Raw genomic sequence first — 17,573 nt, forward strand, 5'->3', positions numbered from 1 at the left:
TCTAGTTGACGGGGGTGATATGATGAAATGATGAAATGGTTATAAACCAATTCAGAAATTATATTTTTAACACGTCAGCTGGGATTGGACACAAATGCTGCCTCAATTACAATGTACCGTACTTACACTTCCTATTTTGAGTGCATGAAGTGTGACCATATAATGTAGCATAGCCAGGCTAATCTGTAAATGCTTATTGGTCTGGAAGCTTTCACTTCAATTTTTAATTTCTGTGGGTGAAACCCATCAATGGGTGAAGAAAAATGCCTCTGAATAGACCAACAACCAATCAGAGAGAACAGAGGTATCCAAATCAGGGCACAGCAAAAGGGGGAGTGAGTACAACATATGGATGGATGGCAATTTTCTTTTGCATGTAAGGTGTGACCCAAAACAACACATTGTGTTTGATCTGATCATGTGTGTATATCCCCTTGAATAGCACCAAATGATTATTGTACAATCAGAGTGCTGTGGTGGTCAAAGTGCTACTGATCCACATGTGAGCCCTGCTATACCTGCTGAAGTCATTTGTGATATTTGTTTTTGTGGACAGAATAATAACTGCTTAATGCTTCATTAGAACAATAACAAGCCATACAGAGGCTGTTTATTTCTGCCTGCCAGCATTGAACCAGTGTGAATTAACATTGTGTTGACTCATTAACAAGACAAGAGGCAATCTCTGAGCTTCCAACTTCCAGTGAAGCTCCAATCAGCTAAATGAGTTCAACCTACTTGGCCCACCCACTTCCACTGCAGCTGCTTAATTCACTGCTTCACTTCCTGCTGCAGTTCTGATGAATATAAACTCTCAACCCAATGAAAAAGTAACAGAAGCCTCAACAGGTCTCAATGTTGTTGTAACTTCGAACCTAATGTCTATGGGACAGTATGGCATATAATGCCAATGAGTGGCCCCTGCAGTTCATGTCAACACAGTCAATTTCTTTCTCCAACACCTAGACTCTTCAGGAACCAATGTCAGGATACTGTTTGTGGACCACAGCTCTGCTTGCAATATCTCTGCTGCAGGACGTGGTCTCCCAGCTGAATGGCCTCACTCGATCTACAGATATATCAGACTTATAGTACCAGCTCCCCTTGAGGCTCCATCCCACCCTGCTCTTCCCCCTGCACACCAAAAGCTGCACCTCCAATCACCTGTCTGTCATGTTTTTCCAAGTTTGTGGATGACACCATCCCAGTCAACACTGTCGAGTCCTTTCGCTACCTGGGCTCCATCATCAAGCAGGACCTTGGATCAACGAACGCACAGCAGAAGATGTATTCATCCAAAGATGATGATGGTGCACTTCAGTGTTATCATTGAGTCTATCACCTCCTTCTCCATCACCATCTTGTACATACCAAACACAAGGGCAGACACCCGGGCCACACTGCCACAGTACATGCTTTGTGGATCCTCTGCTTTTTATTTTGGTGCCCATGTTAACAGGTCAGAGCAGCCAAACAGCCCACATGAGCAGATGTGATGTGCAGAAACATTATACCTTTCACTACAATTATTTATTTAAATAAATATATGTATCTATATTATTTTGTACATACTGCACATAATTGTATAGCTGTTGTTGTATATGATTTTTTTTTAACATTATATTGTACAGATTTTTTCTTGTAATATTTCTTGTATTTTCTTTTTTTTTAATGTAATCCTTCTATATTTAGATTTCTTGACTTTTGTAGTACTTATTACCTCTTAATAAGTCCTCTTAATATGTTTATTGTTATGCATCACAACACCAAGGACTATTCTCCTTGTAGCTGAAAACCAACTGGGCAATAAACCTGAATCAATAACCCTAACCCCATTATACTATAACTATAGTAATTCTTGTGGTCAAAGGTTATTACACAGCCTCATGGTGTAATCAAACAGTGTTCTGATTTTACAGGTAGCTCACTGTTTTTGTACAAAACAAATCTCAACCTCTTACGAGGATCCAGTGTTTTATCAGATATGCCAGGCTGAATTTTGGGGAAATGTGTGGGAAAATTATTGGCTGTTTCTCAATAAAAAGCAAGAACATTAAGACAAATAGGTTAAAGATAAAGTGCCTTATAGGAATATCGAATTCAAAATAACAATATAAATTGTATATTGTCCTAAAAATCCAAAAATCTCTATATTCCACACAAAAATTCTATCCAACGACATTAACAAAAACTTAAAGCATATCTGTTCAAGCAAAAGACAGACAAAAAATTCTCACAGAGAAATGTAAGTTTTATAGTTTAAAGAATATTAGCTCTAAGTCTACACAGTCAGATAACCCTTTTACACAGCTAATCAAACATCTTTATATTAAAATATATATTTTCATGAAGCAGTAAAGTCTGTATTCCATCATTGTGCCATTGGTCAGACAGCCAGACTGCTAAAAAAAACTACAAAAGTATCACTTTGGTCCACGTCATAACGTTCCTGGCTTCTTAGGTAGTATTTTATTGTGTAATTTATTTCCTCATCCTTTCCTGTTTTACTTTCATGTTTCCTCTTGTTTCAGATACTTACCTGCTGCGCTTGTGTGTTACCCACCTGTGTGATTGTCTGCCCTGCACTCAATAGTTTCACCTATCCTTTCCTCCCTCTCGTGTATTTAGTTGGTGTTTCCCTTTCTCAGTGCCAGTTTGTCTTTATAACTGGTATCAAACTGTTAGGGTTCCTGATTTTATTTAAATTTAACTTTTTTTAAATGTTTGCTTCGTCCTCTGACTAATTACCTGTGTACGGAACCCTTTGTGGCAAATACAGTCTCTGAAGTCCTTTTGTTGTCACAATCTGGTTAGATGCTGGAATGGTTCTCTATCTTCAACACCACTGCTGCCAAGACACTGTTCTAGTAAATGTCCTAAACAATTGTACTATTGTCATGAGTTTAGCATGAAGGGAATCAAAACAAGTTGAAGGATTACAGTATATCTCTTTACGAGGGCGGGTGCTCCATTTGTTCAGCACGTACAGGCCTTTCAGTGTTTCAAGTCCAGAAGGTTGTGAGCTTCACCTCACATAGCATATCTGGAACAGGCCTCCACCATAAACCTGTCGTCCTCTGATTTGTGACTGTAGCACTGCTATGTGATTTGGTGGGAGGGCATCAAATTTGAAAAGCATGTACACGCATTCATGTGGCCTACTATGCAAACAAATACCCTTAAAACATCAATTAGTGCTCTATGAATATGAGTTAATTAGCAGCGCTGAGGGAAAGAGCACAGCCACACTTCAGAATAATGGCTGCAGTGTGTTAGTCACCCTATCGCTGCTGACCAAAAAAAAGAAAAAAAACTACTGTTACATCATTGTTAGTATGATAATGGCATTAACATCAAGGGATATTGTTATAATAAGTAAGTATAATAAGTATTCTATAATAAGAGTTCATAATGAGATATTACCTTTTGAGTTGGACAGGAGCTCTTGCTTACATCAATGATGTAAGAAGTAAAATGGTTAAAAAGGCAACAAAAAAAAAAGTAATTATTAATTACTACATTTTTAATTTTTCAGAATTCGAGAAAGGATACAAAAATACCTTCAGAATACCACATTGGGGACTAACATCATCACACAAAAATAACTTGGGCTCATTGATTACATAAGAGCCTCAGATTTTCAGTCACATCCAATTTATGCATTTCCAAGACTGTTCTATATGCAGAATGGAGAAATATTCAGATATAATAATTTCACTGCATGCAAAAACCGCAAGGATCTTGCCCAAAACTGCATGGGATGGTCAGAGGTCAAGGGACCCCTTTGAAAATTGCCATGCTAGATTTTCCCTTGCTAAAATCTGGCCTAGCTAGGATGACATGGTTGGTATCAATGGATTTCTTAGGCATTAAAAATTAGCCTGCTATAGCCTCTGAAAGATGCTGGAAATGAGCAACCAGTGTTGGCTGGCATCATTTCATGAAGACAGATGACAACAGTGCTGCTTGTAATGTCTGTAAAATTATAATTTAAAGTTCATTAAATTCCAGGAATGCCATGTATTTGATATGCACAAGTGTCACTGCTTCCCAACGGAGCAGCTCAGCCATCAATGAGGGTAAACATCTTTGAAATAAGAACATTAGCGCCACAAATGCAGGGTATGCAGATTTTTCTTTGACTAAGAAAACTTAAATGAAAATATGAAGCTGTACAAATATTCTCATCTATTTCATACTCAGTGTTTAATCTCTAAGATTAATCAACAGTTGCACTGACACTGGAAGCCTGAAGGTCTGTTTTTTCCCAAAAAAAATTGTTCAGGAATCAATAAGGGAATCGATTAAGAATTTTGGCAATAAGAATAATCAATACCAATGGTATTGATATCAATAAAATCTCAAATAACAATTCTCATCCCTAGGTGTGGCACAAACTCACACTGATTCTAATTCTGTTTGTTAACACTTTGAAAGTGTTAAGTGTTAACTAAAGATTGATCCATATATTTATGTTGTTTATCTGTGTGTCACTCCCTTCATATAATATAACATATAATTGATAAATATCTATTAATCAGTCTTAGAAATCTATTGCAATTCTTTTCTTCAATGTCCACTGAAAACCATTGTTTGGTGTTTTGACTTTTTCGGGTAAGTGGATGAATACTCCTTTATGGAAGAAAAACCTCTCATGCATCATAGGCTAACAAAATGCTTTGGGCAATAACTGGATTATATGCAGCGTATAGTTTTGTGCTCTCACTTTAATATCCGTGGAGGCCAGTGGAACTCTGTCACAATATATCAGCTAATAGCAATAAGCTAATAGCAGACAAATTGTGTTGTGGCATTTCCTTCATTTGTTATTGTTACGTATATGTTCTCATGCCATGGCTGCTTACAATAGGTTATAATAAGCTACATAATACATCATTAACCAATTGTGTTTTCTTTAAATTAAGACGCACAATGGCTTTTTGAGGACTTAAAGAATAAACTATGCAATCTTCATATTACATTTGTAAGCTGCCACTTTGTTGTGTTTATTTATCTTTTAAATCAAAAATCTTAAACGCAGGAATGAAAGAAATCCTAAGATACTGAAATGTTGGTAGATAGAGAAGTGGAGAAATAATGCTTTTATAACGTGTGTGTGTGTGTGTGTGTGTGTGTGTGTGTGTGTGTGTGTGTGTGTTTGGACAGTGAAAAAGGGTGTGTGGACACCACTGAGGCCTGATCAATGACGAAGAAGGTCCAATAATAAGACAAAACAACCACACCAAATTATAATTACTAGACAAAACAAAAAGGTCTACAAGTCGAAAAATACAAGCAAATTGTTGAATTTCAAAAATGAAATTATGTACAGTGATGTCATAAAGTAAAGGTTTAAATTAAGTTTCACTCAGCCGCAGCCTAATAGGCTCAAAGGTGTAATAAGGGGTATTGAAATAGTAACAATTATAGTAATAATACATCAATATTGTAAACTACTGTATATCATGTGGAGCTACAGTTAAGAGAACTGAAAAAGAAACCACAAGTCAAAAAGACAAACACTGGTTTAGACTTTTTTCCATTTAGTGGGCGAATGGATGAAATGTATACTGCAATGGTTAGCAGTGAATTACCTTTCATTATTATATAAAGCTATAATAGTCCAAATATTCAGGCAAAAGGTAAACCCATGTTTGGTGTAAATAGTCAAATGGTATTTGTATTTTACAAAAAAAAAAAATCTCCACATCAAACTCTATCTGGTTATCTGGTTAAAACAACTGTAGGCTACAACTTTACTTTAGGCCTATCCAACTGTTAAATAATAGGTTAAATAATATTTAATGATGCACCAATTTGAGATTTGCAGCCTGATGCAGCATCACATCCGTGAGAGACTGTTTGGAAAACTCAACCGATTCTGCAGCTGCATGGCGAAATAAACAAGACAACTTCCACAGTGAAATGGGTTGTTTTTTTGTCGTTGTTTTTTTCTGGAAATAAGGGAAAAAAACTTCTTTTAAATCTGATTGAGATTTTTATTTAAAATCTGGGATTCATGAACGTGAAGCATAATGTTCAAGGGCCTAGCTGTATCTTTAACTGAAATCTTTAACTGACAAGAAAACCAATAAATGACCAAAGCTGAACATGTTATCCTCGGACAGCAGCGACACGCAGCTTGACCTTCAGATCAGAGGATGATGATGTTTGACAGGGTGTCAACCACCGGCTGCAGCTCATATAAAGCCCGTCAGCCCACTGTAAATCACCACATTCAAGAGCGTACATTTTAATTCAAATTAGATTAAATACAATCAAATAAAAGTATGCCCCCCTCGTAATGTACTCCGAAAATCGTCAGTGTGAAAAATGCTTCAAATATTTATCATTTCCATGCTATCCATGACGCTTTGAAGGCGTTGTTTTGCTTCCATCTGACTTGTGAGATCAGATTAGAAACTGGACTTAATCTCCGCTGCCCCACAACCCGTTTTTCAATATTACTAATGTATATTCTATTGGCTGAATTTGACAGATGTCTAAACCGACCCGCGTGATACTTTCACTGCTGTTCAAGCTCAGTGTACTGTGGATATTATCTAAAGACTGAGGGCGGAAACAGGTTGATACACGAGGGCGATAAATTCGGGTCACAGCCTACTTTATTTTCCTCCGGCGGTCGTAAATATCTGAACTGCTACTTTTAAATCTAGAACTCAATTTGAAGATTCACTAAAGGGAAAATTATGACTAATAACATATAAGACATTAAAAAAATATATATTCCATATTCATTTATTTTAATCCTATTTTATGGTTTATTTAGGCATATTTTTTTTGACAAATTGGGAAGATGCTAAAATAATACCACGCTCATCTGTCGCACAAATGTATTCCCTAGCCTACCCAGAGTAGTTTATCATAAAATGATAAAAACTGCTGTACTGTATGCTATAGCATAGTCTACATAACACTACACACCACGGACAAAATGTTCAACAATCTACACAGATCATATATGTAGGCCTATACAAACAAACAGCAGGAGAGAAGAATTACAGCAATTATAAAGCTTCTTGATTCAGCCATCTGTTATGTGGTTGCTGTCCTCTGTACATACTGTGCTGAGACCGGGATGCCCGACAGTCTGAATCGGCTGGACTTAAACCTCTGATGAAAAGTCGCCGCTGACGGAGAAACAGCAACAAGACGGCCGCCTTTCAAGACCGACATGCCCCACCAGCTCCATGCATATTCTGCTATCTCAGAGTCAAATGGATGAGAAGATGTCGTGTGACAATTCAGAGCAGGTACAGTGTTAAGTCAACACAACGTGCTCGGTAGAAAGCCCAGCTGTTGGTGTGTCGGGACGGTCACATGGTGGCCAGCAGCGTCACTGCTGAGGATCTACGGACAGTTTGACACTGAGGACAACCAGTGTGTAGAGCTACACTGACACCTGCAGGGCAACTACTGATACTGCACCAACGAGCTGCGATGCTGCCTTCATGTGATGCTCGGAACTTTTATATTTAAGAATGATCGCGACGTTCTTTGAGGTACAATTATAACATTTTGTAAATAGTTATAATGGTAGCATATCATCCTATCCTATAGAATAGATGGCTGGGTGCTCAAATTAATGTTAGGCTACTTATCACATCAGTCTTCTAACTTGTTTTTCATGAAAAATAAATGTAAATATTCCTGCAACAGCATGATGGGCTATATCGTCACCCTGTTAAAATAATCGCCTAACTCATTTTTTTCCAAGTTTTGCAGGAAACACAAAAAACTTCACCAAAAGTGTAACATATGACATTTATTGATCATTTCACTCAAAAAGGATGTAACAAAGGATGGCTACTGGCATAGTAATAACACTGTGTGTAAATTATGTAACTTAACAGAAATAAATGACTTAGGCAATTTTTTGAACATGCCTTTGTGACTTAAGCAAGATATGGTAACACTTTATTTTGAAGGTGTCTACATAAGAGTCACACAAGCCTCTTACAACAAGTAATGTTACTTCAAAGTGTCATTAATGTTCATGACACATCCCATGTCATGTTTATGACATGCTCATGTGTTGTCGTCGCCCCCCCCCCCCCCGGCAACCTCCACAGAACAACCAAGAATGGTCTTGTCATATTTTTTTTATCCTTGTTTTTTGTATTTGTAATATTTCCAGTAGAGTCATGACCTGCTTGACTTAGCTTTTACCACACTGTAAAAAATGTTTGTAGAAATAACAGTAAAACACTGTCAAATACATCAGAAATAGGGTGTAAAATGAAAATTTGTATAAAATTGCATTGTACATTTTATTACCATAAATCAAAGAATAGCACAAAACTTTTACTTTTTTCTGTCATAAACTGGAAGAAACACACAGTGTTGCTGTAAAAATATAACATTTTCATGCAAAATTTATGGAGAAATACCATAATGTGTGAAGGAATGACACAATTACCCTAAAAATAACAGGATTATTCAGTCTAAATTACAGTTTATTTTGTAACCCTGGGCCCCCCCAGGGGTCACGCCCCCCAGTTTGGGAACCACTGCACTAGAGGTTTTCATGTGGTGTGTAGTTTACTTGGTGACCATCAGGGGTCGCTGAAACACAAGTGAAGAACAACAACCTGACATGAAACTGAAAGCAAAAACCAGTCAGTCCGGCCAGCCGTCTGAGTTTAGACAACATTGCTACAGTTTTTGTAGAAGTCTGCAGAATGGAGGTAGGTCACATATATTTACAGTTAGAATATACGATATTTTCAGGCTAAATGACGGTAAAAGTAGAAATCGTTTTTTAGAGTCGGCTAAGATTGGTTTTACTTTTCTGTTGCTGTCGTTGTTGTCGCTGTATTTCTGAATAAGACGTAGAAAATTGCAGCGAGTGGACGTGTCACTATTTGATTCATTCTCAAAAACAAACTTATATAACATGTTTGATTTTCTAAGGGGAGAAGTGCTCTAACTTGACCCGAGGACTGTGAAATAAGGTTAACCGTTTTGACGTCTAATCTTCAAAATAAAAGCTCGAAACTATTACTACTACTACCCTCATACACGTTGTTTTATGTTGTCCACAATGCTTTAACATTAGGGCCGCAGCTCAAATTGTACCTGCATTTGTCATATAAATCATTTTTTGATTGTGAGCTCTGTAAGTAAAAATGTATTGTAAGAAACAATAATAGTAAACTCTGCCATCAGAGTAGGCCTAGGCCTACTTCTCAGGCTTTTGACTGTTCGTGCTATTACTTTGACGGTTGTTTAAGGGGCAGTGGGCTACTTGGTGGTAATATTTTCACTTTCATGAAACGGCAAGATCCACCTGAGCACTCCAAGCCCAGTCCTATCATGTAGTAACCTCTCTGAAAAGCCAGTCATTCATTGGAACAGGTTAAAAGAGGGCCAGTGCAGCAGATATGTGATGTATGATGGGAATTATCCGGTCAGGACTTTATGGATATACCCAAACCAGAGCTTATTGCAGCTGTCAGTCAGAGGTGGCCAGCTAGCCTTTCCATAGAGTATGCACTGATGTGTATTGTAAACCTCACCAGTCATGAATGTTAGGGTTGAGTGGTAAACTGAGTCTAAAGGCCTCAATGTGGAGGCAGTGCATATCTGTAAATTACATCCCCATAATCTAGGACTGAAAAGATGGTTGATTCAGCAATCCTCTTCCAACAGAACCATATGCACGTATCACTATCACTATCAAAGCCAGTGGAAGGTCTGTAAGTAGAGAATGATGGACTGTGTCAAATACTTTCACAACTTTGCAAATATAACCAGAGAGCTGCTTTCTCAAACATAAATACTAATAACATAACATACTTTATTAAATAACATTTAAGATTGTTAAACATTATACACACAATGTATGACATTGTTAACCAATTTTATTACTGATAACTGAGAAAATAAAGAATAAATAGGAATAAAATAAATGGCTAAATAAACATCATTACTGTTTAGTGTCAGTCTGTTAGAAGAAAAAAAATTAAAACACACCAAGCAACGTTTTGCTGCATTTTGTATTGTGTAAAAAAAGTTTTCAGAACAGCACATATCGGAGGGTGCATACACCGATACCAATATGCCTTTGATAGGCCAATATTGGCCGATAATATCAATATATCTGTCAGGCTCTAGTGTTTAGCTAATGGCTAACTTCAACTGTCTTGTTGCAGTTCATCACAGACATCACTGTCTCCATTGATGAAGCAGATTACAAAGACCCTGGAAGATTAAAGAAGATTCTTCGTCTTTACAGTCATGAGAAAAAAAATTCTGTCTACAAAGTCAGAGGAACCTTTAAGGAGGTGGAGAACATTATAGAACAACTGTCAGAGAGACATCCTTCCACTCCAGCCAGACATGGACGAGCCCGTTGGCAAGATGAACATGCTTCACCCCGTGTCCAGCCTGTGGATGTGTCTGCGGTTGTTATGGCCTATATTGAGCAAAAATGTGCAACAAAGCTTGAGAAAATTCAAGGCAAGAGTTTTGCCATTGAAACACATCCTGGCCTCAGAGCAGGACACAATAAAGCCAGTGGTACAGTACAGGTGACTTTCAGATCCCGGGATGTCTCCTCATCTTCTGTTCATGCTGACTTTGTCAGACAGCGATTCATCACATTCTACCAGAGGACCGCCTCCGACATGCAGGTCACATCCATCTCTGTGAGTCCACATGACCTCAAAGACCTTCAGAAGAGATTTCCACAGCTCCTTTTTGAACCCAGCCACAACAGATATGAAGTGACAGGGCCTTTTGTGCACATTGCTAAATTAAAAGAGTTCCTTTTACAAAATACCTCAAACTCAAGCAAGAGTTCAGTCAACAAGAGTCCAGCACGCAATACAAGCAGAAGAACCTTGCGTCCTTCATCTGTACCCAGCAAAGATCCTGAAGAAGAATCATGTCCTATCTGTATGGAACCAATAGTTACCGCAGAGAAAGAAACTCTGCGGTGTAAGCACTCGTTCTGCAAAAACTGTCTGAAAAGAGCTTTTGAATACAAGCCTGTATGCCCGACGTGTGGACAGTTGTACGGCACTTTGACAGGGACACAACCTGACGGAGGCAGAATGGATGTCACCACAGACTCTTCACCTTTGCCTGGATATGAGAAATATGGAACAATAATTATATCATATTACATTCCAAGTGGCATCCAAAAGGTAAGACTACTTTCACTTTTTCTAAAAATTCAAGTTTGAACAAATATGATATAAAACACACTTTGTTTGAAGGAATGCAAACCTCTTTCACCCATCGTTACAAAGCTCCTGTGCTGGAAAGTAAAGCTTTCTGTCCATCAGGAAACTATGTAAAATAGAGTTGAGGCAGTAGAGCTGGTGGACACCAGATGGAAAACCAGAACTACAGTTAAAACGGTCTGTTGAGTTTATAGAGTGTACATTTCAAATTCCAACAAGTCATTGCAGTTCAAATATTATCTTTGTTCTAAATTCAAATAAAAGTGACAGCCCTAATGAAAAACTGCAAAATAAAGTTTTTTTTAAAAACGTGACAGCCCAATTACAAACATGTAAGATCCCTACACAGAATAAAAGTCTTAAGTATGCACTGAAACTTCTAACAGCAAAATAGAATAGTTTAGCTGGAAATCAGATATGAAGATAAATCATCTTCTATTTAATTCTTCTTCTTTAAAAAAAAAAAGTAACAATCATTTTTTTGAAGCTTTCCACAACCTCAGCTCAAATGCATGTTTGAGATGGGCACATTTCCAAAAGGAAGCAAAGAAAATATTAAAGTCACAAAATTCTCTCATTTTATTGCCAAGTGTTTCCCCTTTCACCAGGTTTATTTTGCAACACAAAAAGGTGCAGACAAAACTATACACATACAGACAACAGGTAAAACAACATTATATGAGAGATAACAATATAATATCTGTGTCATTAAATGAAAAAGAAATGTGTTGTTTTGTTTAAAGTGTAATTTGTTTTGGCTTTGAACATCACAAACCAAGTACCACTGAGTGTTTACATGTAGGGTTGTCACGATACTAAAATTTTCAACTCGATACGATACCCAGGAAAATATTCGATACTCGATACCATTTTCGATACCACAAGGATAAAAACAAAGACCCCAAAATTTAACAGAAATATTTTTAACAACAAGAAAAATGCAACATGTAAAAATTAACAGAACCACTGTTTAAATATTTATAATAAAAAACAGCTGTGCAAAAAGAAACTGCAACTATGATAACAAGCTTCAGGTCTGAGGTAGTGCAAAAATTAAATAAATGCAATAAACAATAACAATTAGAACAATATTTTGAGGTTGTATGCTGTGGGGGTGGGGGGGTATCGATACTTTTGAAAATTGGTATTGTATCCAGATACAACGTTTTTTTGACAACCCTATTTATTTCAACCCGAGTTAGAAACTTCGGCAAGTCACAGCAGAATGACGCACTCCAGATGAGATGCATCATATAAAATTTTTAGTTGTGTGGGTCATAAAATGTGTTGCCAACTTGGTATTTTGTTCAAGTGGCTCATGTACGTACCCATTCTGATTCTGTGTGCGTACAAAACAACAAGTGAAATTAGTATGAAATCAAATTTATGCTATGTTGTACTAATGATTGTATTGACTATTGATTAATGAAGTTTTAAATGAAGATTCAGCAGGTCTGCATGAAAATGTCGGCAAAAATAATCACATTAGAAGTGAGTTTGCACATTATTGTTTAGTGACTTTACAGTAAGGTTAACAAACAATACAGTCATCATTTGTAAAAGCTCTATGATTTATACAATGATATATTCCTTATAGTCATGCGAGAAATGTCTTGGTTATCAGCTTTGTATGTGTAACTTCATGTGTACAGTTGCAAAAATCGGTATGTGAACCCTTTGAAATTACCTGGTTTTCTGCATTAATTCGTCATAAAATGTGATCTGATCTGAATCGAAGTATAGACAAACACAATGTGCTGGACCTAATACCACACAAACAATTATAATATTTCATGTTTTTGTTGAATACATCCATGAAACAATCAAAGTGATGGTGGAAAAAGTAAGTGAACCCTTGATTTAATAACTGGTCGAGCCTCCTTTGGCAGCAATAACTTAATCCAAACACTTCTGATAGCTGCTGATCAGACCTGCACAATGTTCAGGAGGAATTATGAACCATTCTTCCTCACAGAACTGCTTCAGCTCAGCCATATTCATCAGATGTCTGGTGTGAACGGCTCTCGTGAGGTCATTCCACAGCATCTCTAATGGTTTGAGCTCTGAGCTCTGACTGGGCCACTTCAAAAGGCAGATTTACTTTTGTGAAGTCATTCTGTAGTAGATTTACTTTGATGTTTAGGGTCATTGTCCTGCTGCATCAGCCAACTTCTACTGATCTTCAACTGGCAGACAGACACCCTGACATTAACCTGTAGAATACCTTGATAAAACTGGGAATACATTTTCCCTTCAATGATAGTAAGTGAGGCAGCAAAACAGCCTCTAATCATGATGCTCCCTCCATTATACTTCACTGTTGGGATGATGTTCTCATGTTGGAATGCAGGGCTGTTTTTACACAACACCTATTGCTGTGTGTTCCTAATGAACAATTCAGCCTTTGTTTCATCAGTCCGCTAAACATTTTCCCAGTAGTGTTGTGGAGTGTCAAGGTTCCCCTTTGGCAAACTTCAGGCATGCAGTGATGCTTCTTTGTAAAGCAGCAGCTTCCTCCTTGGTGTCTTGCCATGGACGCCACACCTGTTCAATCTTGTGTGTGTGGTAGACTTGTGACTAGAGATGTTAACCACTTCCAATGACTCCTTCAACTCTTTACTTGTTACTTTTACTTGTTACTTCTGCGTTGGGCCTTTGGAGTCAACTTGGCTGGGCGCCCACTTCTGGGGAGAGTAGCCACAGCAATAAATTGTCTCTATTTGTGGACCATTTGTCTAACTGTGGGCTGGTGAATACCTAAAGTCTTCGAGGTTACTTTGTAACCCCTTCCAGTCTGATGCAAATCAACAATTCTTGATCGCAGGTCTTAGGAGATCTCTTTTTTTGCAAGGCATGGTTCACATGAGCAGATGCTTCTTGTGAATAGCGAAATCAAAAAGTTTGATTGTTTTTTACAGGTCAAAGTATCTCTACACCTCACTCAGATCTCATTTCATTGTTAGGACTCCAAGTTTGCTAATTCCTTACTCCAATTAGCTCTTAATGGAGTCATTAGCCAAAGGGTTCCCTTACTTTCTCTACCAGCATTATGAATGTTTCATGGATATATACAATAAAAACATGAAATTGTATTATTATTTGCATGGTATTAGATTAAGCATGCTGTGTTTGTCTATACTCGGCATTTAGATGCAGATCAGATCATCACATTTTATGACAAATTAATGCAGAAAACAAAGTCATTTGATTGGTTCACATACTTTTTTTTGCAACTGTATCTTAGTACAGAAATGTGCTGCCCACTGCTCCTAAGCATGGTGTGTTCACTGGTGTGTAAAAAGGATGGGTTAAATGCAGAGTTTGAATTTTCCCATTGTGGGACTAATAAGGGAATCTTAACCTTAATCTTATTCTAAAATATGCTCCGTTTAAGCTACTCAGTGGTAAGTTTGTGATATTTTCTCTTATATAATCAGTATATTAGAGTTTGTACGTCCTGTCTGGTGGCTTTGAAGATAACACAGGACTGATTTGTGGACCAATCAAACACCACAGCGGTATTATGGAAACATTCCACCACTTTACCCTAAACTGGAAGCCATCATGTGAATTGTCCCTTTAAGATGTTGTCTTTAAAATACAATCATCTGTCCTCAGCAAGTGTTGCCCAGATATTTTAATCATGTAAACCCATACATCATTAAACACACACTTGTCACTTCATTAGGGACACCTTCCAAACTAGTGCATCAGGAAACCAAATACCATGCTGCATTCAAAGTCCCTTAAATCACCATTTCTCCCCATTCTGATGCTTGGTTTGAACTTTAGCGGATTGGACAGAATATCTTAACAGAACGTCACTGAGCTGAGAAACCTCAACTGTCTGTCTGCAGGAGGAGCATCCTAACCCAGGTCAACCATATGAAGGTGCATCCCGTAGAGCCTATCTCCCAGACTGCTCAGAGGGCAAACGGATCCTGAAACTGCTGAGGCGAGCCTTTGATCAGAAGCTCATCTTCACTGTTGGTCGATCCACCACCAGTGGCAGGAACAATATAGTCACATGGAATGACATTCACCACAAAACCTCAACACATGGAGGACCAACTCAGTAAGGACTCATTTGGCATCATTACATTTTATTGATTCAATAAATCTTTAGTTGCGTAGCTTAAAATCACAAATTTTCCTTGACGGGCTTTACAGCCCGTACAGGGTACCTGTCCCTGTCCTTTTACACCAATGTGTGCTTCTCATTAATCACATTAATCACAATCATCAAGATTTTTTTCTTCAGTGTACAATGAATTGGCGTGCATCCCTTTTTCTTTCTTTTTATGTATTTATGGCAAACTGGGAAACTTCTTTATGTAGCCTTAATGTAACATCAGGAAGCACACTGCAGGGCTAATGCACGCCGATAGTATAACTAAATGGATGTTCATCCTGACCAAGAAACTGTCCATATGAAGTCACCTAATTTCTGTTATTGTGTTTGCAGCTATGGATACCCGGATCCTGATTATCTCAGCCGAGTTCGAGACGAACTGAAAGTCAAGGGAATTGAATGAGTCACTTTAAGGTTTGTCAACACATACTATAAATGTAAAGTATGTACGAACAGAGAAGGGATTATGGCACAGAATACTACAAAGCATGAAGGATAATTGTCATATTACTGTAATTTATATTGATACCATTAGTCAAGCATAGTTTCCACTGTTTTCTTTTAAATGTTTTTCCTAAGTTTTGTTTCATTAAAGCAATCAGCTTTGCCATGGTTTATAGTGATATTAGAACAACTTAGGGGAGTTTCTAGGCACGACCCAAAGCATAGTACCTAAAAACCTGCTTAGCTGTTGTAAATTACTGTAAACCCTGTCTGTACACATCTGTCACTTTTGGGCCTCTTACTCTGATTTGTCAACTTGTAAAAACAAAGTTATGCACTCTTGAACTGACAAAGAAGCACCTTTATTCAGTACAGTCAATAGAGACAGAGTGCATTTAAGCAAACAATTCATTGCTGTCCATTGACTTTGTATGAAGATGCCTCTTTGCAATTACTAATTGCAAAACAGAAGGGTGTAGTGGTAGTTGATGAGGTGAATGTACTGCTACGAAGATGGGTTGGTTACTGAAGAGGAAGTGGGTATACTCCCCTTATATATTCTTGTGGCTTTTTGGCTGATCGGTAGGGATACTGTTAACTAGCAGAAGAAGAGGTGGGCATACCCCATAAACCGGTTAAAGAATCCATAACTTATTTTTATAAGCTGATGAACTGAAAACTGAACCCTTAAGATGACAAGATTAAAGGTTCTTTAAATGTTATATGTAAATATTGTGGTTTTTGCTGAGGCCAAGCTCAGTGGGCTTTCTTGCTATAGTGTTTAGAATTTTTCATGCAGTAACTCCTCTCTTATCTCTGGAGTTTAATGTTTTTGTGTTACTGAAATCCTTGGGAGTTATTAAGACAGTTTGCCAAGTGGTTGCTGAAGGAGTTCATGCATGTTGTTACAATAGAGAATGCCTTGTGGATTAAATTCCCCAATGTGTGATACTTGTTAAGCCTGATGTTGCTACATCACTGCGCTATAACTGGAAACCATTCCCATCACTCCAAACGTTGGCTATAACAGCTGAGGAACCTTGGTTGCAATGAAGTACAACACTGTTTCACCCACAGCTGCCACTGTCCTGTTGAACTTAATGACTCAAGTTTGTGTTCAGCATTTACATGTATTTGGACGATGCGATCATACTTTTTTTGTAAAACATTTAACTTTGTTTCTTGTTGTATACTATATGTGTGTGTGTGTTATACTTGTGCAATTCTTTTGAATAAAGTCAACACTACACTCCCTTCTGAGTTAATTTCATTCAGATTTACTGCTGCAGAATTTTGATTAAAATAAATCAGGAAATAAATGACCTTACTGTATTTGGTGGAGTTCTCCTTATTGCCACTCTTCAGCTATTTTCGTACTTGACTAACCAGCTGTTAGACCTTCCACGTACAAATGTACAGTGGTGGAATGTAAGTATATTTGCTCAAGTACTGTACTCATTTTAGTACTTTATTTTAGTTACTTTTCAGTTCGAGATTTAACATAAACATGATAAAATAAAACATAACAGTATATTAGTTAAAATTATCTCCACCTTTACAACATTAAAACTCTGCTCACATAAATGCATCAATATTAATAATGTAATATATTTAGAATATATAAAATAATCTAAGTGGGGCCATACAGAATAATAAGTAATTTTACCTTTGATACTTTAAAGTACATTTTGATGCTGATACTTTTGAACTATACTTAAGTTTTGAATGCAGGACTTTTATTGTAGTGGAGTAATTTCACAGTGTGGTACTATAACTTTTACTTATGG

General features: G+C 37.4%; 1 protein-coding gene across 1 annotated transcript; it reads left to right on the top strand.

Annotated features, from left to right (window-relative positions):
- Positions 1-8,613: 8,613 nt before the first annotated feature.
- On the top strand, positions 8,614-16,263 carry si:dkey-3h3.3 (uncharacterized protein LOC100144568 homolog). The gene is made up of 4 exons (XM_059336591.1): positions 8,614-8,708; positions 10,176-11,171; positions 15,068-15,285; positions 15,676-16,263. The coding sequence occupies exons 1-4, from the start codon at positions 8,703-8,705 to the stop codon at positions 15,743-15,745; spliced, it is 1,290 nt and encodes a 429-aa protein (XP_059192574.1). The 5' UTR covers positions 8,614-8,702; the 3' UTR covers positions 15,746-16,263.
- Positions 16,264-17,573: the final 1,310 nt, after the last annotated feature.

Source organism: Centropristis striata, chromosome 7 (genome assembly GCF_030273125.1).
Source record: "Centropristis striata isolate RG_2023a ecotype Rhode Island chromosome 7, C.striata_1.0, whole genome shotgun sequence".
Lineage (NCBI taxonomy): Eukaryota > Metazoa > Chordata > Actinopteri > Perciformes > Serranidae > Centropristis > Centropristis striata.